General features: G+C 42.8%; 1 protein-coding gene across 1 annotated transcript in view; it reads left to right on the forward strand.

The window, feature by feature from the left end:
- The window catches only part of Snx4 (sorting nexin 4), a 55,058-nt gene that overhangs the window by 13,419 nt on the left and 15,733 nt on the right, over positions 1–25,906 (forward strand). Inside the window, exons 2-7 of the mRNA XM_032900137.1 lie at positions 5,306–5,427; positions 7,831–7,966; positions 9,363–9,512; positions 10,605–10,652; positions 15,925–15,980; positions 23,999–24,071. Of these exons, the coding sequence (XP_032756028.1) occupies positions 5,306–5,427; positions 7,831–7,966; positions 9,363–9,512; positions 10,605–10,652; positions 15,925–15,980; positions 23,999–24,071 (585 nt within the window). The remainder of the gene's footprint in view (positions 1–5,305; positions 5,428–7,830; positions 7,967–9,362; positions 9,513–10,604; positions 10,653–15,924; positions 15,981–23,998; positions 24,072–25,906) is intronic.

The raw sequence follows: 25,906 nt of genomic DNA on the forward strand, positions 1-25,906 counted from the left end.
GCAGGCTGAGCAAACCATGAGGTCAAGCCAGTAAGCAGCACCCTTCCATGGCCTCTGCATCAGCTCCTGCCTCCAGGTTCCTGCCCTATCTGAGTTCCTGTCCTGACTTCCTTCAGTGATAGACTATGGATGTGGAAGTGTAAGCCAAATAAACCCGTTTCTTCTAACTTGCATTTTATATGAAGTTTAGGAACAGTTTATCAGTTTCTTCAAAATATTCTGCTTTAGAAGGAATAACTTCCATTTTCTGCTGTCATCTGGGGTTTGTTGAGGAGCTGAAGCAAATCTGCTTTTCATTCTTTTGCAGAGGCTTTCTTTCTTTTTGTTTTTAAGATTTATTTATTTATTATGTATACAGTTCTGCCTTCATATATGCCTGCACACCAGAAGAGGGCACCAAAATCACATCATAGATGGTTGTGAGCCACCATGTGTTTGCTGAGAATTGAACTTAGGACCTCGGGAAGAGCAATCAGTGCTCTTAACCTCTGAGCCATCTCTCCAGATTCCCCCCTCTTAAAAAATTTATTTATCTATTCTGTATAAGTACACTGTCAGTCTCTTCAGACACACCAGAAGAGGGTACCAGATCCCATTACAGATGGTTATGAGCCACCATGTGGTTGCTGAGAATTGAATTCAGGACCTCTGGAAGAGCAGTCTGTGCTTTTAACCGCTGAGCCATCTCTCCAGCGCTTTATTTCTTTATGTTGTGTTTAAAAAAAGATGCAGAAGCTAGGGATATGTTTGGTGTAGGCAAGGGAAGGTGTGGGGGAAGGGATTCCTATGTGGGCCCATGCTGAGGCATCCCTTTCCCTCTGAGGTACCAGCCACAAGAATGGTATAGTATAGAATAGAGTTTATTCAGGGCATGGGGAGGGGAGATGAAAGAAAGGCAGTGAGGGGGCTAGAGGGGAGGGGGAGAAGCAGAGGCCGGTCATGAGCACGTGGAATGGGGAGGGGAATGGGGAGAGAAGGGGAGCAGGAGCAAGAGGAGAGAGCAAGAGAACAAGAGAGTGAGGAGGGGGCAAGCAGCCCTTTTATAGTGAGTCAGGCACACTTGGCTGTTGCCAGGTAACTGTGGGGCGGAGGCTAGATGAAATGCCAACACTGTATGTTACCTGAATCTTGTTAGAGTGTTTTTTTTTCTTATGCTGAATTTTTAAAATTTTCTAATTTATTATGCATTGACCATAATCCTTTCAGTTTGAAGCCTTTAAGTTTTTATTCAATCCATAGGAAAAATTATGTCTTTTCCAAGCACTTACACACCTAAAGGTTGGTTCTTAATTTTCCTTTTGAAAATTTTATTTTGTTTTATGTGTATGGGCGTATGGGTGTTTTCCCTGCATGTATATCTGTACTATGTGTGCCTAGGAGAGAATGCTGGGTCTCCTGGAGCTGGAGCTATCCTGTGGGAGCGGGGAACTCAATCCAGTCTTTTGGAAGAATAACCAATATTCCTAAACACCGAGCCATCTCTCCATCCACTCTTGATTTCTCTTTTGAAAATAATCTTATATCATTTTTTTTTTTTTACTTTCTTTGAGTCTCACTGTATTATCTCTGGATGGTTTGACACTTGGTGTGAAGATCAGGCTAATGAGGCCTCGCCTGCCTCTGCCTTCTGAGTCCTGAGATGAGGTGTGCGCCGCTGTCCACCCAGAGGCTTTATTATTCTTGAACTTAGTGATTTTTAAAATTTTTGTGTTTATTTTAACTGGATAGTATGTCAGACTAAAATCATGATTAATGCATTATCTTTGGGGCTGAGAAGGTAATTTGCTTTATCAGTGCGTGCTTTCAAATTTCAGAGTTTTCTCTGGAGCAGATGGTGGCACATCATAAAGTTCGGCTCGCGCTGTATGGGTGTGTCAGCCAGTGTGGCTTTCCTCACCCTGGTGTTTACTGGCTTGTCTTAGGTTTGTTGAGCTTACTTACATCACTGTCTGCATTTTTCCTGGGCGTGCTTCCTAAGTATATTATCTGTTTTTCATCATTGATTCCATTTTTAGTACTGCCATGCATAACTTTAATTTTCTCTGTGTAATGTAACTCTTGCTTTTACCGTAGCATTTTCTGTGTGTTCAAATGTATATGGACTTCTGAGGTGCCAGATTTTGACATTGGGTATCTTCCTGAGCCACTTTCTACCTTCTTTTTGGGGGGCAATGTCTCTAACTGACTTGGAGCTAGCCGATCGAATTAGGCTTGCCAGCTCGTAAACCATGTAGATCCTTCCAGGGCTGGAATTAAAAGAGTGCAGCCCTTGGCTTGGCCTTTCTTGTGAGTACTGGGGATCCAAGCCTAGGTTCTTACACATCAGTAGCAAACACTTTACTGAGTCATCACTACAACCTGTGTAGCTTTTTCCCCTATAATATTTATTTTGACTATTGGAACTTCATATCATGCACACTCACTGCTGAGTCCTCTCATGTTTGCCCCCACCCTGTGACCCCCCCCCCCAACAGAAAGAAGAAGAAAAAGTCCAATGTGTGTTGCCCATGTACTCACTCACTGGAGTGTTGGTGTGGGCTTGTCTACTTTATTGTGTTCTTATCTCTACTACCCTTCCTGCCCTTACTCCACCCTATCCCCTTCTAATCCCCCAACACTAGGTGGGGAGAAAGAAGGTTAGAGGGAAAGGGGGACATAGACCTCTATAGGCTATTTCCTGCTGATTAGGGTCATTGGGTTCTTTGGGGCAAGTCCGGTCTTCGTTGTCAGAATATCCAGCAATCCAGCAATCCAGCAACAGCAAATGCAACAGCAGGAAGAGCCAGCAGCAGGGAGAGGGGACAGCAGCAAGGGGAGCAACAGTTGCCACAGGCCCTCTCAGGGCTCTCAAATTTGTACCCTCACAGAGTCCCCAGAATTAAACTATCTACAGCTGGCAAAAATCACACCACAATCATAGATAATGGCTATGGACTATCATTGGAATTTCCAACCCTGATAAGCCCGTATAAAACACACAATCCAGTTAATATAATGGTAGGCTCCAGTATAGTGAGAGTTTTGGTTTCTTTAAAAACCCAATTATCTTATATGAGTATGTTTCTGTTTTAATCCCAGGTGTGGGAAATGGGGCTGCTCAGTTTGTGCACTGTCGTGGGCTGTCCTGCTGCTGTTTGTACTCTGATGTTAATTCTGCTTCCTCCAGAGGAGCTGCCCTGATCACTACTCAGGTGCCTCGATTGGGCAGATCTAACACTGCACTAACTTGTTCCCCAACTATGAGACCCTTTGCTACTTGTGGTTTCTCCTGGCCACGAGGTTCTCATCCGTCATGTCTTCCTCTCTCCTCCCTTCTCAAAGACACTCTATCCCACCTTTCCCTCCACTGCCCAATCACAGGCTCTAGCCTTTATTAAATGGGGAGAAGGTTCACACAGGGTCACCCGAGTAGTGACTGGGGTTGGGCTCCCAGCACCCACACTGGGTGGCTTACAACAATGTGTAGATCCAGTTAAGGGATAGCTGATGCCCTCTTCTGCCCCTGCAGGCATCATGGTATACATACATGTAGGCATTCTCATATACATATAAAATAAAAACATCTTGTACTGGACCAATATTACTGCTGTTCTCTCTCCTTACAGACTGCCCCGCGTGTGCAGCACACATAAACACACAAACCCGTCAGCCACCACTTCTTTTGTTTTTGTTTTTTTTTCATATATAGACTTGCACGTCTTCTAGTAGAAGTAAAGGAAACTGCTCTTTTGTTTTCAGATCTCTTTTTATGTATTAATTTTAAGGTTAACAATTGCAGAAAATAATGAATTTCATTATGGCATTTTTTAATGTGTTTATCCTTATATATTTTTCCTAACATACCCTCTCTTGCTGTCTTTCCACAAAGGAGTCTTTTTTTTTTTTTAAAAGAGGAGTGTGTGTGTGTGTGTGTGTGTGTGTGTGTGTGTGTGTGTGTGTGGTGGATGATGAACGCTGATCTGGAAGTCTAAGCAGAATACACCTTTTCCCTTTCAACATGTTTTTTGTCAAGATTTTCATTGCAGCAATAGTAACCTAACTGAGCTAGGATGGAGCCAAGGGCTTAAGGGTTCCACCCCTGAGCTAAATTCCGAGTCTCTGCAGACACTTTTGTAGATAGAATCTGTGCATGTACTGTGTTGATGAGTTAGCAGATGCTTGGTACTTGATAATCTACTAGATAGTCTTCCCACAATCCTCTGTTTATAGAACAACCTAAAGATTTTTGTTTTTACAATGATGAGACTTGAACTCAGAGCCTCATACATGGTAAGCAGGAATCTACCTCTTCGCTGCACCCCATCTTAAGACATTTTCTTATATGTTCCTGTACAGATTTATTCTTGGTTGCTTACACATTAAATGTATGATAGCTATTAAAATACCTCTCAAGAAGCTGGTGTGCTGCAGTGTGTTGATAAAGAGATGTTATCACTTGCTGTTGCCATTTAGTAAGCTGTAACAACTTAAATAATGTATTTGTGTGTGTTTGTGGTGCATGCGTGTGGAGGTTAGAGGATAACCTTGGTCTCATAGTTCTCCATTGCATAGGCCAGGCTAATTGGCCCATGGGCTTCTGGGAATTCTGTCACTGCCTCCCATTGTGCCATGGAAGGAACATTGGAGTTACAGATGTGTGCTGCCTCACCCAGCTTTTATATGGCACCTGGGATCCAAACTCAGGTCCCCATGCTACCATGGCAAGTACTTTACCCACTGAGCTATCATCCCAGCCCACAAACCATCTTGAAATATTTGATGACGAGTTCTTCTTCAGTGGTGAAATGAGTCAATTCAGGCCAAATTAAAGTATATAAAGGCAGGTTTACGGGAATTCGCTCTCTGGGTAGGTACACTGGTCACAGGGAACAAGACTAGGGATGTTGCCATGGGAAGGGTGACATGAGTGTTGGGGGAAAGAGCATGACCACACAGGGAGAGAGGAAAGACCAAAATGTCTGGGGGAAGGGGGGAAAGTTCAGGGGAGAGGGCAGAATATGCCAGTCATGCCTCTTAACAGGTAGAGCCTGAGGCGTGCAGGGGTAACCTAGAGATCAGATCTGCCCTGCTTTGTAAAATGTAAGCCTCAGCTGTTTGCCCCAAGTCTAAACACTGACATTTACCAGTACTGGGTATTATTGGTATTGCTACTGGGTTTTCCAGTACCATTTTCACCATCATGGATTAATTGCACAAAATAATGGCGTTTTGTTATATTTTCATTTGATCACATTCACCCCCCTCTTATCCTCATCTATCAGCACCATCTTAAAGGGCTTTTATTGTTTCATTTATTTTTGTCCAGATGACAGGAAATAATTTTTGGTTGAAGAAAATAGAAATCAGTGTTTCAGAAGCCGAGAAGAGAACTGGAAGAAATGCCGTGAACATGCAAGAAACGTACACTGCTTACCTCATTGAAACTCGGTAGGTTGCAAGGATGGTCTTGATTTAGATGGAGGGGCAAACAGTTCAATAGAGTGAGGCTGGATAACTAATTCTTTTTGAGGCGTGGGGTGTGCATTCTTGTGATAGGACATTGTTTCAAGAGAAAATATGGAAATTTGTCTTTTAGAACATGTGGCAATGCTTCAATGTCTTGGGAAACAGTATGACATTATTAAATTCTTCTAATGTGGAAGAAAGCCCAATGATAACATTTGCTTGTAAGTTAAGATAAAGTCAAATATTTCCTTTTAAAGTTGGAAATCAAGACTGAAGTCATTTTTAGATAAAGGTGATTAGTGGTGGATTGTGATCTAACATTCCTGTACTTTTACCATGGAGCCATTTGTGTTTTTTATATTTCATACTGTATTTTCTTTTTAGTAATATGTAACTTACAGACTTAGTGATACGCTTAATATATTTGTTTTATTTATTGTTGCTTTTTGTTTATTTATTGCTTTTGAGGAAGGGTCTCTGTAGCCCTGGCTGTCTTGAAACTTGCTGTATAGACCAGCCTGGCCTGGAACTCACAGAGCTCCACCTTCTGTATTTGCATCTGCACCCCATGCCCAGCCATATGTATATACATTTACTACTTACACGTAGGCTATGGTGCACACTAAGAGCAGGAGGATCAGGGGCTTACGGCCGTCCTGGGCTGTATATATAGTAAAACCATGTCTCAAAACAATAATAGTGAAAACAGGCAATATTGCTTAGAGCAATCGTGTAGGGCCAGATAGATGGCTTAATGGTAAGAGGATGTACTGCTCGTGCAGAGGACCTAGATTTCAGTTATCAGCACCTGCACTGGGCATCTCACAATTGCCTGTGACCCCAGCTCCCAGGGATCCAATACCTTGGCTTCTGAGGACACCTGCACTCACATGGCACATACACACAGGGACACAACACACATAATTAAAAATAAAACAAGCCGAGCAAGGTGGCACATGCCATTAATCCCAACACTCGAGAGGCAGAGGCAGGTGGATCTCTGTGAGTTTGAGGCCAGCCTAGTCTGCACAGTGAGTTCCAGGACATCCAAGTCTACACTATAGTGTAAATCTCGTTATTCAAGAGGCTAAGGCAGGAAAATTAATGTCTTTTCTTTCTCTCACTCATCTAAGGCATCATTTACTGCTTGCCCATATAGAAGGATCACTTAACTTTAGGAGTTTGAGGTAGCATGGTAGAGTCCATCTAAAAACCAAAGCAAACTAACAGATGGGCAGCTATTGTGCTGAGCCTGACATGATTAGAAACACTTTTCAAACGACTGTTTCAGGACTGATTTTGCTTCTCTGTCACTTTGTTCAGTGGAGCAAATAAGTTATTGTCACGGGAATAATGGGAAAGGAGGTCTTGATGGTGCTTCAAATGTTTCTTCAGCTGGGCATGGTGGCTTGTGCGCTCTCTCTCTCTCTCTCTCTCTCTCTCTCTCTCTTTCTCATGTGAGTATACTCTTTGCTCTCTGCAGACACACCAGAAGAGGGCATCAGATCCCACTACAGATGGTTGTGAGACACCATGATGTGGTTGCTGGGAATTGAACTCAGGACCTCTGGAAGAGCAGTCAGTGCTCTTAACCACTGAGCCATCTCTCCAGCCCCCGGTGGCACTCTCTTTTTATCCTTGGACTTAGGCTGAGGCAGGTGGATCTCTTGAGTTCCAGGCCAGCCTGGTTGACACAGTGAGTTCCAGGCCAGCCAGGACTACATAGTGAAGACCCCACCTTAAACAACAACCAAAATCCTGCATTCTTGAGGGTAGCCAAAGTCGTTAGTGCCTTAACATAACCAGTACACTCTTTTACCCTATTTTTCTCCCAACTAAAGCTTAGACTTCTATGTAGATAAAACATGAGAGGCCTGCTGGCCCTGTAAAAGAAAAAAGAGAGATATAGGTTGTGGGTTTTTCTTCCTTGCCCTTTCAGAGCAGTTTTGCTTGTGTGGACGTCTCCTGGTATTCAGTCAGATCCACCTGATTTATTCATATCCTGGACTGAGGTTTTATGGTGTCTTGGTCTTTGTCATGAAGTTGTTCCCTCTTTGTGGTAGCAACAGTGTTACAAATGTGTTTTATGTAATGAATGTTGTGAAATCAATATTATGCTTTGACTTTTAGAACGTCTCTAATGTAGCTCTTTCTCCAGAGTTCGGGCAGAAGGAAAGTACGCAGGTGAGGGCTTTGGACTGAGATGGATCTGGCCCAGCTGCATCCTCATCTGTAAAAGGGGACAGGGAATTCCCTGGTTCCCTGAGTTAGAAGGATTAAGCAAGGAAACAGGAAAAGTTCTTCATCGTGTGGCTGGTTCTGAACGAGGTGGTGGTGTGTGTTCTGTTTCCTAAGTAATAGAAATGCTGTTTGATTCCTTTTCAGCTCAGTTGAACATGCCGACGGTCAGAGCGTCCTCACAGACTCGCTGTGGCGGCGGTACAGTGAGTTCGAGCTGTTGAGAAACTACCTTTTAGTGTACTACCCACATGTCGTCGTGCCACCCCTCCCAGAAAAGCGGGTAAGACACAGACAGCAGTAGGAGCCAAGAAGTCAGCAGTGAGCCATTCATTTATTTGTGTTTTTCTGTTTTGTTTTTGACTTTTCCATATAAGGTTTCTCTGTGTAGCCCTGGCTACCTGGAACTCTCTCTGTAGACCAAGCTGTCCTCAACTCAGAGATCCACCTGCCTTTGCCTCCTATATATATTTCTCCTAAATATATAGATACAGTTTGCTCAATCTGTATAATGTTATTTGTATATATATGATTTCAAGGCTGACCCTTGGTACTGGATAACCAATTAGGCTTTTCCAATGGAAAGACTCCTCCCATTTTAGACTCCTCCCATTTTTAGCGTTTGTTAGTTGCCCACAGGTTTTGTAGGGTCGAAGCCCCATAAGGTTTCCTCTTCCACACTAGCCTGTGTCTAAGTGTCGTCCTTGTGGGGGTCTTGTTGAGGCAGTCAGGTTTACAGGTATAACTCCCCTGTCACTCCTGGGAGATGCAGCCTCCCAGCAGCCTTCCGTCTCTGCCTCAGATGGTCCCTGCACCTTAAGCACCACAGGCTCACTTGTTCTCTGTTTTGATCACGTGTGGTTTTCTTTAGTGCCCTCCTCTTGTAAAGAGAAGTTTCTTTTATGAGAGTGTGTGGACAAGTTTTATTTTTATTTTTATTTATTTTTTTCTTTTTCTCGGACCGAACTCAGGGCCTTGCGCTTGCTAGGCAAGCACTCTACCACTGAGCTAAATCCCCAACCCCTATTTTTATTTTTTTAAATATTTATTTAATGTACACAAATAACACTTCAGACACACCAGAAGAGGGCATCAGATCCATTACAGATGGTTGTGAGCCATTATGTGGTTGCTGGGAATTGAACTCAGGATCTCTGGAACAGCAGCCAGTGCTCTTAACCTCTGAGCCCATGTGGACAAGTTTTATATCAACTGGACACAAGCTAGTGTAATCTGAGAGAAGGGAACCTCAGTTGGGAAAATGCTTCTGGAAGATAGAGCTATAAGCAACCCATGGGACATTTTCTTAATTAGTGACTGATGTGGGATTTAGAAGGGAGGGCCCAGCCAATTGTGGGTGGTGACGTCCTTGGGCTGGTGGTCCTGGGTGCTATAAGAGGGCAGGCTGAGCAAGCCATGGAGAGCAAGCCTATAGTCAGCATCCCTCCATGGCCTCTGCATCAGCTCCTGCCTCAGGTTCCTGCCCTGTGTGAGGTCCTGTCCTGACTGCCTTTGATGATGACAGGGCTGGGGAAAGTGAGCCGAATCAGCCCTTTGTTCCCCAGTTGCTGTGCTCATGGTGCTTCCTCACGGCAATGGTGATCCTGGCTTAGACAGAGGGTGAGAGCTAAGTGTGCCTGCGGCTGAGCCTGTTCCTAATGGTTGCTTTGTTTCCCTAGGCAGAGTTCGTGTGGCATAAACTGTCTGCTGACAACATGGATCCAGACTTTGTGGAGAGACGACGGATAGGCTTAGAAAACTTCCTCTTGAGGGTCGCTTCACATCCGGTCCTCTGTAGAGACAAAATCTTCTATTTGTTTCTAACACAGGTATTTTTTCTTTTAATTAGTCTTTTAAAAATATTTAAAAACCTAGAGTTAAGCTTTTAAAAAAATTATAAAATGCTAATCCTTGAGTCCTTTTGAGTCAGCTTTTTTTTTTTTTTGGTTCTTTTTTTCGGAGCTGGGGACCGAACCCAGGGCCTTGCGTTTCCTAGGCAAGCGCTCTACCACTGAGCTAAATCCCCAACCCCTTGAGTCAGCTTTTGATAGGCAGTTTATTGTGTTTGGTTTAGTGTGAAATTTGAGTCATTGGATTATGTCATTGACTGTGATTTTCTTTTAGTTTATATATTATTGTGTGCATGTGTTCTCTTGCGTGTGATGTGGGGAAGAGCACACCTGTCGTGGCACACGTGGAGGTCCCAGGACAGTTTTGTAGAGTCGGCCTCTTCTGTACCTGTACACGGGTTCTTGGGTTTGAGTTCGGGTTGACAGTCTCGCATGGCAAGTACTTTACCTGCATACTGAGCCGTCTCGCCAGCCCCATAGCTGAGCTTGTGAAAGATTACTTATTTAGTTGTGAGTGTGCATGTGCGTGTGCGTGTGTGTGTGTGTGTGTGTGTGTGCGCGCGCGCGCGTGTGCGCCTGAATGTATATATGTGCACAACATGTGTGCAGGTCACCAGCTGGGCTGGGAACTGGAATTAGGTACACAGTGTGGGCACTGGGAACTAAACCTGGGTCTTCTGCTCTAAAGAGCATGTGCTCCTAATCACTGAGCTGTCTCTCCAGCCCCACCAAAGGTCAATTTCCATACTTGAGGATGCTAAGACTTTGTTACAGTTACCTAAATGAGAACTTACAGTTAGTCTTTAGTGTTCAGAGCCAGGTGTCTAAGTCTTGGACATGTGTTTTCAGTGTTTGGGGTCTGCATTGTATGTTTAGTCTTGGACGTGTGTGTTTTCGATGTTTGGAGTCTGCATTGTATGTTTAGCTTTGAAGTAGAGAATGGTTTTAACGTCTCCCATATCACTTGAGTTAAGAACAGAATAGTAGATACTCAGATTATTTATGTGGAATGTTATTTATTACTTGTTTGGTTTTGCAGTAATGGTCTCTAAAACTGACTTTGGTTTTTAGGAAGGTAACTGGAAGGAGACTGTGAATGAGACTGGATTTCAGCTGAAGGTAAGGACAGTCGTATGGGCTGACTCTTCACATCCCTTTACGGTTCCCAGCATAGCAGCGTGTACTCACTGGAGCTGACTGAGCAAATGATGGGAATCCGCTTTGTGTCTAATGTCCTTGGCCGGGTTTCAAAGAAGCACCCAGGTCACTTTTGATTTGTGTAGTTTTAGTGCTGTTTTGACTACCATAGGCGGTTTCTTAATTCTATCAGAAGATAGTTTAAATCAGTAATTAAATTCAGTCTGTAGATTTTTCCTATAGGATACTAGTATGTCTTCGTTTTCATTTCCTTAAATTTTGTCTGACCACCTTACTTGTTCTCTGACTCACACATTTTGCTTACCCTGTGAGACGAGATACTTAGGAAACGCATGCTTGGCTTTTCCAACATTGGTAGGCTAAAGGGTGAGACCTTTGTCATGCTTCCGGAGCATGAGACGTGGTCCCCAGTCTGAAGTAAGTAGGAGTCATTGTGCAATGGCCTCTGTTAGTGATGCAGGCTCACAGTCCTTAGCAGTGGGGTTTGGAAATGAAGCTGTGGCCTGCAGATTGAGAAGCTCAGTAGTGTAGAAGTGGAGCTCTCCAGACCTTCCTGCGGGCCAACTAGCACAGGTTATCTCAGATTTAAAGGGGTTTCTCTGGTGTTAATCATGTGAGTAGGGTAGACAAACATAACACAAAATTTTAAAATACAAGTTGAATGTTCCTAAAATGAAAATCTGAAATATTCTCAAGTACTAAATGTTTCAAATTTAAAACATTTTAGTGGTATCATTCAATTTTAGGGTTGGAAGTATTTTGTATTTCTCATTTTACATTAGGGATGCTCAGCTGGCAAAGTCGGGAGACAATGTGAAGTCCCAAGCGTTTTAGATAAGAAATGCTGGATCCGTATCTAATATAAGATCATAAATGATAGCCAGGTACACTGGCACGCATCTTTGATCCCAACACGGGAGGCAGAGGCAGGAGGAGTTTGAGGGCAGCCTGGTCTTCATAATGAAATCCAAGGCAGCCAGAGCTACATTGTGAGAAACTATTTTGATCAAAACTTAAAAAAAAAAAAAGATGCACCCAGCAAGAAAAATAAGTTCAGTAGCTTAAACACACCTCAGGCTAGGCTTGGTGGGATACCTCAAAATCCCTTGGCAGGCGGAGGCAGGAGGATCAGAAGTTGAAGGTCATCCTGAGCTATGTAGTTTGGAGATAGCCTTGCCTACTTGAAACACATCCTCAAAGCAGCAAACCAACCAAACAAAAACTAAGTAATTCCTGGAGCTTCATGTGTTGGCATCTGGGAATTTGGAATTCAGCACAAAGTAAGCAGGAAGTAATGCAGTGTCTGGAGCTGTCGTGAACTGACTCTCGTTAGTTGAGTATGTTACTGGCAGACCCAGTTCCTTGGTTGTTAATTCAGTGCTTGGTACTGCTTAAAGGAACTTTGTGATTTTAGTTCAGGGATGGATTGGAAATAATTTGAAACTTTTAAAAAGACTCGTATTTGGAAGAGTTTTCTAAGGGATATTATAAGATATATTACAAGTGAATAAGTACAACACAAGACTAAAATCAAGTAACTTAAGTGCGTATTTATCATGCTACTTAGTCACTGATTTACCATTAGTCACTTATCTGTTAGTCCATGAAAGCACCTGATGGTCATGACAGAACGTGCTGTTTGCACAGCCCTTTAAATTGTGTGGTCACATAGCTTTTCAAGTATTTATGTAATGTTTTGTTTTTGCACAGCCTTGTGGTTAAAAACTTGAGGCTTCTATAAAGTATTTGAAAGGTGATACTTAATATAAAACACTGAATTAATAATTCAAAAAGCCACATGTTGAAAGAAATAGGAGATATTCCATAGCTTCATTTATTTTGTTTTAATTCTATTTTATTATGGATACTTCTTGTTTCAAGTCTTCCATGAAGGAAATGGGGTCTTCTTGGAAAGCCTCACAACATAAATATACACACATGCATTCATGTATAACACTGTGTACATACATACATAGATAGGCATATACATACAAGGTCACATTTAATTTCTGTGAAGGTCATATATCATATAAGCTATAATTAGGAAACATTGCATTCTGCAGTGTTCAATGGACATAACATGGCTTACTATTACTTTTAGAAATACAGTGTTCCTCCCAAGCCCCACTTCATGTTTTGAGTATTCGAGTAAATAATTATGGTATGTAATTCAGTGGAAGCAGAGCAAAGGGTTTGTTCCTAGAGTAATGAGTACATAAACTTGTTCAGTGCAGAGACATGCAGTTAACTTTGTTATGAGAATACTTGCTGCTGTGTGTGCCCCAGTCTTAGATGACTAGAGCCTGATTGAGAAGCATCTGGAACCCTTCCTTTTGCTTGGAGCATCAGAGACAAGGCTTAGGCTTCTGCTAGTCTCTGAGATTCCACGTTCTGGGTGCTTGCAGAATTTGAGTATTCCTCTAAGTGCTATGCCAGCCAGGGTGACTGACATGTTTTTAAGGAGTGTGTAGTAATGTGGTAAATTACTTAAATAAAAATAATTTGAAAAGTGATAAGTAGTATAAAAGAAAATGACTATGATCATTGTTAATGAGACAGTAGGTTCATTTTTCTAGAATTACTTTAAGGTGAGTGTTAGCCAGTCATAGTGGCTAGCAACACAAAACACATTTCTTTCTCAAGAAAGGAATAAGGAAGTATCCTAAGGTTAACAAGTGTGGGCTGGAAACACGAAGGTAGGTTGCCTAGATTGATGTGTTGTGCTGTGGAGGGTGCATGAATTTTATAGTCACAGAACAGACAGTCATACATTAGTGCCTTTTGTAAAATACTGGTGGGGACAGCAAGTGGACAGGTTACAGCAAAGCCAGGAAAGTGCTGCTGTAGGCTTCAGATGCTTTTGGATGACATTCTTAGCCTTTGGGTTGGTGGAAGCTAGTGGTCTGTTAAGAATATATTCCAGGGCTGGAGAGTGGTTAAGAGCACTGACTACTCTTCCAGAGGTCCTGAGTTCAAATCCCAGCAACCACATGATGACTCACAGCCGTCTGTAATGAGACCTGATGCCCTCTTGTGGTGTGTCTGAAGACAGCTATATAAAATAAATGAATAGATAAATCTTTAAAAAAGAAAAAAAGAATATATTCTAGCTGGTCAGTGGTGGTGCACACCTTTAACCCCAGCACTTGGGAAGAAGAGACAGGCGGAGGTCTGTGAGTTTGAGACCAGCCTGGACTTCAGAGTGAGTGCCAGGACAACCAGAGAAAACCTTGTCTCAGGGGGAAAAAAGGTGAAAAAATTGTAGGATCAAAAGTGAGATTTGGGGGGTGGGGGTTTAGGTCAGGGGGAGGGGGCTGCCAAAGAAGCGCAAGGCCCCGGGGTTCGGCCCCAAGCCCAAAAAAAAAAAACCAAAAAAAAAAAAAAAAAAAAGTGAGATTTGAAGCTGGACATGGTGGAGCATACCTTTAATTCCAGGAGTCAGAGGCAGGCAGGTCTCTCAGTTCAAGGACAGCCTGGGCTATATAGGGAAATCCTGCCTCAAAATAAACAAACAGATGTGAGATTTGGGGTGACTGGAGACATGTCCCCGTGGTTAATAGTGAGTACTGTCTGTTCTCCCAGAGGACCCGAGCTCAAGTGTCAGTACCCAGTGGTAGCTTACCAGCATCTTTCTGTAACCAGTCCCAGGAGACCCAGTGCCTCCGCAAGCACCAGGCATGAACACGGTACACAGACATGCCAGGCTTACATGTAGGCAAAACCCCCCACATGAATAAATAAGCTTATTTATTATTTTAAAGCAAGATTGGAGAGGTTAAAGAGGTAGCTTAGCTATGAAGATCATTTGCTATTTTTGCAGAGGACCCGGGTTCTTTTCCTGGCCCCCATGTGGTTGCTCACAAACCATCTGTACCTCAAGTTCCAGGCATCTTTTGGCCTCTGGGCACCAGGTACACTTTTGATACACATACATATTTGCAGGCAAAACACTCATACACATAAAACAAAAGGAATAAATTTTTACATATTTTCAGTATCCTAGCTGGGCAGATCCTTGGGCTCTGATGTTGCAGAGGCCAAGGCTGGGGGGACACATTTATCACATTGCTTCTGTTTCCTAGGGGATGGGGGAGTCCTGGTGGCTTCAGTTTACTCTGGTTTATTAATTGAGAACATTTGTAATTGTGAGTTGGAAATTAGAATAATGTAAAGTCTTCATGAGGGTAGACATTTTTAAATAAAAAAAATAATAATTGAACTACCTTTTTTCAATGAGCACTGTGCTTAGGCAAAAAAAAAATTATTTAGTTTCCTTCCTTCCTTCCTGTTTTTGGAGACAGGGTTTCACTGTCTCTGTTCTGGAACTCACTATCTAGACAAGGCTGGCTTCAAACAAACAGAGGTCCACTGCCTCTGCCTTCCAAGTGCTAGAACTAAAGGTATGCGCACCACCCCTGGCTCAGGTGTTTGTAAAAGTTTAGGATTTAAATATGTTAAGCATACATTCCATGAAATGAGATCCTTGTGTAGTGTTTATCTCTCTGTCTTCTGAGAGAACAGTTATCTAGAAATAAGACGCTGTCTGCTAGGCCAGGCGCATGGTCTCACACCTGCAATCCTGTGCTAAGCTAGCGCTCAGAGGTCAAGGAGTGCAAGCTCTGGGCTCCATGAGTGGGACCCTGTCTCAAAAGCCACAACAGAACAGAAAGAAAGGGATGGCGTCAACTCGATGGCATGGCTGTATAGCAGTGCGATGCCATCCAGCCTGCTCGTCTAGCAGAGCATTACTTATTATAGGTAGCTTCTTTTTTTCTGAGACGTTGATTAGGATAAGAAAAAGGAAGGCCATTGGTTTAGAGTCCACCCGAGGATTAGGTTCGGAGAGCACAGGATCTTCATGAGGCACCACGTGCACGGCTGACCCAGGCGGATCCCTGCTTCTCTTGCAAGGCTGTGGGGAGAAGTCAGACTTGTGCTGTGACTCACACCATATGCAGAGCTGACGGCATCACTGGTACATTGGTGTTTGAAGGTGTCCTTCGGAATCACTGAAGGCTGGCACTCATGGAAGAATAGTCATTCTAATTCATAATCATGCCTGTGTAGTTTTCTCAAAAAGAATTACTAAGTATTCTTCAGTATGTTTAATGTGCTTACAACATGTGATATAAAAAAGGTACTCGAACACTTTAATTTTGAAGGAAAAGTAAAAATGTTTGAACTTCATACCCTGAAATGTAATTGTATTAAGTCAACAAATTATTTTTTCCAGGCAGACTCCAGGTTAAAAGCGCTTAATGCAACATTCAGAGTGAAAAACCCAGACAAGTAAGGCTTTGTTTTAATAACAGTTTGCAATGTTGTTTTGAATGGTGCCTATCAATCTATTTAATTTTTCATTTCTGAATGTATGCACTTAATTTGCTAAATTTTAAATAATAATTCACTTTTAGTAAAACCTTTTTAAAGTCTAAAACTGATTTTGAAATTTTATAATTTGGGTAAGATTGTGTCTGAAGTTTTAGAAAATAAGACCATTGCTTTTTCTCCTAGAAAGATTCATTACATGCTGAAGATATCAGAAAAATGAGAAGTAATTTCCTGTAGTTTTTCTTGTGTGACTGCTTATCAAATGTGCACAGTTTAAGAACATTATGTATTCTCTATATACTAACAATCTAGTTTGTGTGCCAAAAAACTGAGGCAGAATCCAGGAAGGTAAGGGCCCTGCGGTGCCGTTGCATGAGTCTTTGACGTCATGACCGTCCGTCTGGTGCTGCCCTGGGTGCGGGCGTTGGCAGATGTGACGCTGGGGCAGGACGCACACTAGGGGTTTAGAGCTTGCTCACTCTCAGTCTGGTGGGTGGGCCGCTTCTCCACTGCACGCTTCTTTGCAGACAGCATGCTTTTAGAGATGCTTTAACATGTCATGTCTGATTATAATGTACAGATGACAGTATTAACCATGAAACCCAGGTCCTCTCGTGCTAGGCAGACCCTCTGTTACTAAAGTTAAATCTATAGCCCTTCTTGATGTTTAACATAAATTTTGAATATAAAATATAAGTGAATATTCTAAGTTCTTGGAAATTAGAAAGTGGTAATGATCATCATTGGCCTTTTGTTTCTGTTTTTTCTATTATTATTTTATGTGTATGCGTGTGAAGTGCATATTTATCTCCATTTTGGTGTTTTGACGGAGGGTCTCATGTGGCCCAGATTCACGGCCCTCTCATCATGCCTTCTGAGTGCTGGACTTGCTAGTATGTGTCACCACACTTCGCATATTCTGTTCTGCTGTTGCTGTTCAGTGCATTCTTTTTTAGTTGAGGTTTACAGCAACACTGAGATCAGGTGTAGACACCTCCTCCATCCGTTTCCTCCCAGACTCTCCTCCTCCACCTCTCACAGCAGTGCACTACACAGACAGAGCTGGTTGCTGGTCTGAGCTCGCTGGGGCAGCTCTTGCCATGTGTGGTTTGGGATGAGTGTGTACTGCTGCAGGGCCACGCAGAGTAGACGTAACTGATGTCCTGAAATCCTCTCTCCCTCCACTCGAGTGACTTTTTACTTTTACTATTACCATAATTTATGTTCTTTAGTACTGACGTACCAAATAAAAAGGTAGCCTTTTTTTTTTCTTTTTCTTTTTCTTTTTTTCGGAGCTGGGGACCGAACCGAGGGCCTTGTGCTTGCTAGGCAAGCACTCTACCACTGAGCTAAATCCCCAACCCAAAGGTAGCCTTTCAAATTGGCCTCTTTCATTCAGCTCCCATTGAAGTTTTTAAAAATGTTATAATGACATGCATGTTTAATAATAGGTGTTTTATAGATCAGAACTAAAGTTACAAGTTATAACTAAAAGAAACAAAGTTTGTGACAATGGTGGATGTATATTCATTAGAGGATCTATTGTTTTTATTGATCCTTTAATATTAATGTTTTGTTAACTAGCTCTTTTAAGTCAAATGTTTATCAGTGTAATGAAAAAGACTTTGTCAATTGAATTTCTTCATATTTTTCTTGGCTATACAAGGTTATTTGAATTACTGGGTTTTATTTATCCATATTGTTTGCAGGTTTTTAGAATTTTAAATGGGATATGGCCACTGATATTATCATCAGAGTATAAAATAAAATTAATGTGTAGTCATAGCCGTTCAGACTTTCTGTAATACACCAGCTTCCCAATAATGGTATGGAGACTTTTTATGAATTATGAAAGCTTGGCCTTAGCTTAGGCTTATTCTCAACTAGCTGTTACAATCTAATTAACCTGCTTGTTCTAATCTGAGTTCTGCCATGTGGCTCTGTAGTTCCCTCTTTTTCTTGGCTTCTGCAAGGCAGATCTTGTGCTACCTCAGATTCCTTCCCAGAGCTCCTAGCTCCCCTGGAATCCTGCCCTTCCTCCTCTGCCTGGCTATAGGCCATTCAGCTCTTTACTAAACCAGTCAGAGGATGGTAGGGAAGAGTTTCTATATAACACTGAGCCAGGCGCTGCTCCCAGTCCAGCCTGCACTCAGACTCTGCCAGCACAGAGATCAGCATTTGAATAATGGAGACCGTCTTTACACTGCGCACAAAACGATCACCCTAACCTGTAGTTGCAAGGAAATTTACTTGTTTTAAATCCTATTTTAACAGAATCTTAATATGTAAAATCTCTGTACTAAGTCTGATTGGCTCAGCTGATTAATAATAAGTTAAAATAATCACTTCATTACTAAAATGGTATCTATCACAAGAAGGCTTTACGCTTATTTTCCTAAATTCCAGAAAACCAGAATAATTATTTCAGAGAGATGACCAAAATGCTGTTTCTAGTACTTGCTTCATAGAAGCTCATTTTCCCCAGACCTAACTGTTAAAAGCAGTGAGAAGGGGGATCTGCTGGCATCGTCTGTTTTACATGACTTCAGGGCTCTATAAACGCCCTTTACCTTGCACTGAGAGTATAAATGCAGCTCAGGTCATTTGTGGCCACTCAGGGCCTCTTTATGCTGTGCTGCAAATAAACTAAATCCATTCAGACAGAACTGAGAGGATAAGCCAGCTAGATTATGAAAATTTCGGTTTTATTTTATTTATTTATTTATTTATTTTTGGTTCTTTTTTTCGGAGCTGGGGACCTCGGTTTTATTTTTAAATCTACTAGTTTGTTTTTGTATAAATAAACAGTTCTAATCTTGTGTCCATTATAACCTTGCCAAGAAGTTTAATTTACTGTGACTTTAGTTGCTAATTTTTCTTGCCTGAAAAAAAAAAACCAAAAATACTGGCTTCAATTAAATCATATTTAATGTCACAGCTCTTCTTTTAAAGGGGAACTACATGGTAACATTTAAAGGACTTGCTTAGGTCCTTTGAGTCTCCACATCTTCTACTTCGCTCTCTTTCTTGTGCTAAGACTGTAGCATAAATGGTGTAGAGTCGAGTTGCCTTTAAGAGGCTCAGGTCTTGGCAGTGCAGCTCAGTGGGGAAAGCGCTTGCTGTGCAGCCTGACAATTACTTGGATCCCTAGAGCCCATATTAAAAAGCCAGATGTGATGGTGAAAGACTGGGGAGATGGGAGGCGGAGTCAGGAGAATCTCCCAGAAGGCCACAGGCCAGCTAGCCTTGGTGGACGGAAAGACCTAACTTCTCCACATGTATGCCATAGCACACACATGCTCACACCCACTTACTCACACAGAAATAGGAAAAATAAAAATCAAAACAGAGCAGAGGCTTGGAGCACTGTAGTAAGAGTCCCTAAGGCTGGAAACGCAGAACCTGGAGCGGAAGGCGGCAGCTGACTAACATTTGTGGTTTCTATACTAACACAGACTTACCATACACTGAGCTCCTTTGGGGCTGGGGAGTCTTCTCTTAGGTGATGGCTGATTGCACAACTGTAAAGGTGTAAGTGCAGCCTGGAGAGTTGGCTCCGTGTGGAAATGTACTGACAGCTCTCACAGAGGTCTCGAGTTCAGTATCCAGGCACCCACATGGTAGCTCACAACATCTGTAACTCCAGTTCCAGGGGATCCCATACCCTCATCTGACCTCTGTGAACACCATGCACACGCATACATGGAGGCAAAACACTCACACATAAAATGAATAAAATTTTTTTTGAAGTGGGACAGGGTCTCACTATGTATCTGGTTCCTAGAACTTACTATATAGACCAGGCTGTCCTCGAATCTACCTGCTCTCTGTCTGCTGAGTGCTTGGATTAAAGGTGTGCACTACTATGCCTGACTTAGGAAGAAAGGAAGGAAGGAAGAAGTTTTAAGAAGAAAGTGTAAGAGAAAGCGTATGACTTAATACTTTCAGAGTAGTAAGACAGTCAAGACTAAAACCATAAGAAAACAGGAGAGCAATATAAAATAGACAACAGCTGACTAAAGCTATGTTTGTGCCTTTGGGCTTCCAGATTGAAGATACATATTCAGAAAAAAGCCTTGAAGGAGGTCATTCCAAGATGAGTTTTAAATAATGATTTATTTAATGATGCGATTTGCTTGGGCAGCCGTGTGTCCGGTTGAGACGGTGCAGTGACTGGAGGCTGGAGAATGTAGCAGTAGGGGAGAGAAGAGCAGTGCAGTGGAGTGACTGGGCAGTGTCTAGGGAGGAATAGGAGGTAAGCAGGGTTGCATGGTGCAGACAGCCTGGCTCACAGGCTCCGTTGGGATCTGTGTTTACATGATAGCTCCCAGCTGCCTCTGGTTCAGGGATTGGACATGGTTGGTGTTGTGAGAGTATGGCATTCAGACCCGATCATGTCTGTGTCCTTAGTCTCTAGCCATACCATGTCACAGGTTCTGAGACGGTCCTTATTTTGATGTGCAGACAGTGCTGGATTTTAACTTTGGCAAAGACTTTAGCTCTCAATTCTGGAAAATCCTTGCCTCCGTTTCTCACTGCTGCTGCTGCTGTCCAAGGCTTGCTGGAGTCTTCAGCCTCGCCTTGAAGCCTTCCCATGCCCAGTATCTGGTCTCTGAAGACCGTCTCTCTGGGTGTCTGAGTCTTAACGCTGGCTCTGGTGATGTGATTGATCCCACAGAGATGCTGTTTCCTCCCTAACCCTCCTGTCACTTGAAAGGAAACACTGCATTCTGTTCCTCAGGTGGTAAAAGAGCGGTGTGCCTTGGACAGTGTGTCATCTGGCAAGTTAGGACCTCAGTTTCCTTAACTTGGGTGGACTGCACCATCAACTGCTTACTTCCTGTGAAATTTCTCATAACCCAATGGGGCAGTAAGAACTTTGTAGTTAGGCCTGATCTAAAAGGAAAGGACCTTAGGGAATCAGGCCTAGAAGAATTAACTGTAAAGGATTTCTGACTCCTAGTCCTTAGCATAAGATTTGATCAAGGCTTGTACATAGTAGTATACACCTTTCATCCCAGCACTTGGTCTAGGCCAGCCACGGTTATATAGTATATAGACCTTGTCTGAAAAAACAAAAACAAAACACAAATATATAAGATTTGATGAAGGACTGACAGAGTTTAACAATTTCCCCCAACCTTTACTAATACTGCAATGCAGTTATTAGCCTCTGCAGGAAAATCTGCTAGCTAAGCACTGGCTCTCTATAAAGAAAGCACTTCATAATTATTTAGGAAAATATCTTCTTTATAATTTAATCTAGACATCTAAAAGTAGTTTGACTGGGCACTCTACCCTAATAACTTGTCAGGCGTATGTGCAGATTGCGGTATATGGAGAATTATAAAATGAGAAGTCTCACTCTCTCACTGTCCATTCCCACTTTCTCCCCCAGAGTTTGATTGTCTCAAAAGTGTTAAGATTTTTATCCTATAAATGTAAGCAAAATTATAGAGTCAATTTTCTGCCTCAATTGGGGTGTAAACTTGTCTTTCCAGTGTGGGTTGACTCAAGGACAGCCACGCTTTTGGCCCTTTAATGCCCAGATTATTTCTCAGATGAGAAGCACGGCCGTTAGAGGAGTGCCTGGAGCAGAGGCTGTTTGGACCTCAGGCTGGCCAGCAGCTTCTGACTAGATGAGCAGGGACTCTGGGTAGTGTCCTAAGCTGCATCATTGATGTCAGACCTCAGGGCCTGTTATTTACTGTTCCCCAGAGGTCCTGAGTTAGGCTCCCAGCAGCTGTCAGGTGGCTCACAACCACCTGTAATTCCAGTTCCAGATCCAATAGTTATGACCTCTGCAGTCCCTTGTATAAGCACATACAATTAAAATACATCTTTAAAAAAAGAATTTAGGTTTTGTCTCAGGATCAGTGGCTAGTCTAACAGCAGAGGAATTATGTAGGTTTTGACCTTAGAAAGACTTTCCAAGCAGCGTGGGCAGGTTAGAATGTGTGAGCCGACTAGTGGTCTAGTCAGGACAGTAAGAGAATTCCAGGAGAGAGAAGATGCTGCTGATACTGCCCTAAGGGACTGGCAGAGAGGCTGGGGGAGTGCAAGGAGATCTCAGCAGTGTTTAAGAAGCAGAGCATAGGGGCTGGTGTAAGGAGGGGGTGTGGGCGGAGGAGATGAGGACAGAATGCTCTCAGGCTTCACTCTCTAAGGCTGTGGGGAGCAGAGCGTGTGTGGGGTGAGGTAGGGACAGAGAGGTCAAGCTTTGGCTATGTTAGTAACTGTAAGAGTGCTTGCTGTTCAGGGTGGTTAGGAGAGAGTTCCAAGGTGGAGGTAGGAATGTGGTGACATGCTATCATCATAATCATAAACACAGTCATACAAATGATGGAGTGAATATTTATTGAAAGATTAATGAGAAGATGGCTGAGAATCTAAGACTTGCACTCTTACGATGAGCCTTTCCCTAGTGTGACCTGAGGGTGACCAGCACCTGAGACCCTGGGGTAAGGTGGTTCTAATCAGACCTGAGGGACCTCTGTCTATGGCTCCTCACTCTCTTCTCCCAGTGAGAGACCCCAGTAGTGGCTTTGGCTTGGGTTTTTAGTGTCGTTGTTTTAAAGCTAGTACCTTAATCTGTAATCTGCATTGGCCTCAAATTCACAGGAAGCCATCTGTCTTAGCTTCCCAAGAGCTAAGGAATTATAAATGTAAGCTACCATGCCAAGGTCTCAATAGGGCGATGTGTGTGTGTGTGTGTGTGTGTGTGTGTGTGTGTGTGTGTGTGTGTGTGTGTGTGCGTGTAAATGGTATATGTGAATAGATAGATGCAGGTTCCAGAAGAGGACATTAGGGTTTGTCTATTGCTTTTCACCTTACTTTTCTGAGATGGTGTCTCTCCCTGAGCCTAAAGCTCACCGTCCAGGTAGCCTAGCTGGCCAGTGAGTTCCCAGGATCCACCCATCTCCACCCTACAATTTCTAAAGTTACAGACATGAAGGCCATGCCTGACTTTTATGTGAGTGCCTGGGATTTGAACTCAGGTCTTCTGGCTTTCCTGGACATCTCTCTACCCTACTCTGTCATGTCCCCAGCCCCTCTCAGTAGGCTTTTTAAACAGACATTTCAGAAATTCTTAGATTAGGGTAAAGAAAGGGAGTAGTACTACAGAAGAAACTTCAAGGGTGACTTGAGAGTACAGTGGGTTAACTGTGGTAAAAAGAAGTTGGGAAGTGGGGTTGGGGATTTAGCTCAGTGGTAGAGCGCTTGCCTAGCAAGCTCAAGGCCCTGGGTTCAGTCCTCAGCTTCCAAAAAAAAAAAAAAAAAAAGAAGAAGAAGAAGTTGGGAAGTAACACGACAGAAGTGAAAGTGAGGTTCTCCCACATGCTGGCTTCGGTTACCTGTGTGGAGAGTGACATCAGAATCTTGGTGTCAGGCTAGAAAGATGGTTCGGTGGCTTAGAAGACTTGTTGATCTTCCAGAGGAATGCAAGTTTGAGTCCCAGATCCCACCTAATGGTTTACACTTGTAGCTCCCTCCAGTGCAAGGCATGCAGTGTCCTCTTCTAACCTCATGGGCACCAGGGTGCAAGTGGTGCACACCAACATTCACAGAGTGAAACAGACACAGCTATTTTAAACAAGCTTGGGGTCTTTGTGGAGAATTGGGAACAAAGGTAACAGAACCGTTAAGAATATAGAACGTTAGAGACGCTATTCAGGTTGCAGTATGTGTTTTTCAGCACCATAGACTTTTTCCTGTTTTGTTTTGCTTTGTTTAGTTTCAGAATACTTTTCCATACCCACAGGCTTTATCTCTACCTCGGTCTCTTTTTGCATCTTTTTTTGGCTTTCAGTTTGTGTGTGCATTTGATGCTGTTTTATTTTAGAATATTTTTCTATTTGTATTGGTTTATAATGTTCAGGGATTAGAGAGAAGTTCCATTACTCTGAGGAATTGCCATTTTGTGTGGAAACGTTGACTGCTTGTTTTCCTGAGCGAGGTTTTGTTTCCTGTTCCAGGAGATTCACGGAGCTGAGGCACTACAGTGATGAGCTGCAGTCCGTCATCTCACACCTCCTTCGCGTCAGAGCCGTAAGTGAGCCAGAGTTCTGTGACACCCCAAGGACGGCCTTGTCACTGAGTCAGCATGCTCTAAGTACTGGGTGCATTCATGACGGGTGGCCGATTTTACATGAAAATCCAGTGTGTTCAGATCACAACCTGCCTTTTAAGAGAAGTGGGGCGGGGGCTTTTCTGTTAGGAACAGTTGGAAGAGTTTGAACCCGTCACTTTCTTCCTGGCGTGTCATGGTGTAACTGACTTGACATCTTATCAAAATGTCTGTCATTTCAGAGTAGAATGTAAATAATAAAGGAGTTTATATTAGACTCCATAGAATAATTCCTCAGCCTTTGAGGTTTTTTGGGGTTTGTTGTTGTTTGTTGTTGTTGTTTTTGTTTTTGTTTTTCCTGAAGCCTTGTGGGATAATTTGTGGCTATTAGGACATCTTGTATCTGTGGTCCTTTAAGACAGGGTCTTGCTGTGCAGCCCAGGCTTGAATTTAACTATCCCCCTGCCTCATCTTCCTCATTGCATATTCCACAGAATAAATTCCACTGAATAAATGTACTTAAGGTACTAGTCTGCCATGACAAAAGGGATAAGGAACAACCAGTATGCTTGGACATGTTGTAATGCATGTGGGGAAAAATATGTTTCAGTAAATAGAGTACCTGGAAATTTGTCATCTAATCTTCCCAGAGGAAACCTTAGAACCGGAGACAGGATCAGCTGGTCTGGGGTCATGTCATATGTTGGCCAAAATCCTCCTGAGATGGAATATATTGAATAAAAGAGCCCACCAACGTGACAGATCACATCATGGTGTGAACATGTGTTAGAGATCTCAGGAAGCCAGAGCCTGGGGAGGGGCCCACCTTGCTCAGTTTTTTAACAGTCCATCCTCAACAAGCATTTGCTGGGGTCCCACGATAATTGAATCTTTTCAGAGATATTGTCCCTGGTAATCTAAAGACTTCTTACTAGGCCTCACACTTTCCTGAAAACCAAGATTCCAATACACAAAGCTGTAATAGAACTATCAAACCATAATAGCTTCCTTAAATATACTGTAAAATGCCAAGTAAAGAAAGCCACACTGGAGTGGGTTGTTCTCCCTGTTACCTTACTACTTGGAAGCAAGGACTGAATATTAGAAAGAATTTTGAGTTGATGAGCTCAAATTTCTGGATCTTTCATTACCTTAAAATTCCACACATTGAATATGACTTATTGTGAAGTTCTAATTGTAACTGTGGAACCACGTGACATCTTCTGACTAACTTGGGTTTTAAAACCATGTTCTGAAATTGGGAGAAAGGGCATGACACATGGAGAGTATCAGCAGGATAGAAGGTTAAAGGCCCACATGAACATAGGCTTGAAAACCACACAGAAAGCTCCCTGGGACTTTCCCTAATGCAATGTCAACTGTAGAAGAAGACTTAGATCAGTGGACCCCTTTGGCAAACTTCTGTCTCCAGAAATATTTGCATTATGGTTCATAACAGTAGCAAAATATGAAGTAGCAGCAAAAATAATTTTATGGTTGGGGGGGTCACCAAAACATGGGGATCTTTGTTAAAGGATTGCAGCATCAGGAAGGGTGAGAACCACTGGCTTAGATGTTTAAGGCAGGTGGTGGTGGTGCACACGTTTAATCCCAGCGCTCTGGAAGGCAAAGGCAGGTGGATCTCTGAGTTTGAGGCTAGCCTGGTCTATAGAGTGAGTTGAAAATAGCCAAGGTACACAGAGAAACCCTGTTTTAGGGGGAAAAAAAGAAAGAAAGAAAGAAAGAAAGGAAGGAAGGAAGGAAGGAAGGAAGGAAGGAAGGAAGGAAGGAAGGAAGGAAGGAAGGAAATGAAAGA

The sequence above is a fragment of the Rattus rattus genome, chromosome 4, assembly GCF_011064425.1.
Source record: "Rattus rattus isolate New Zealand chromosome 4, Rrattus_CSIRO_v1, whole genome shotgun sequence".
NCBI classification, from domain to species: domain Eukaryota; kingdom Metazoa; phylum Chordata; class Mammalia; order Rodentia; family Muridae; genus Rattus; species Rattus rattus.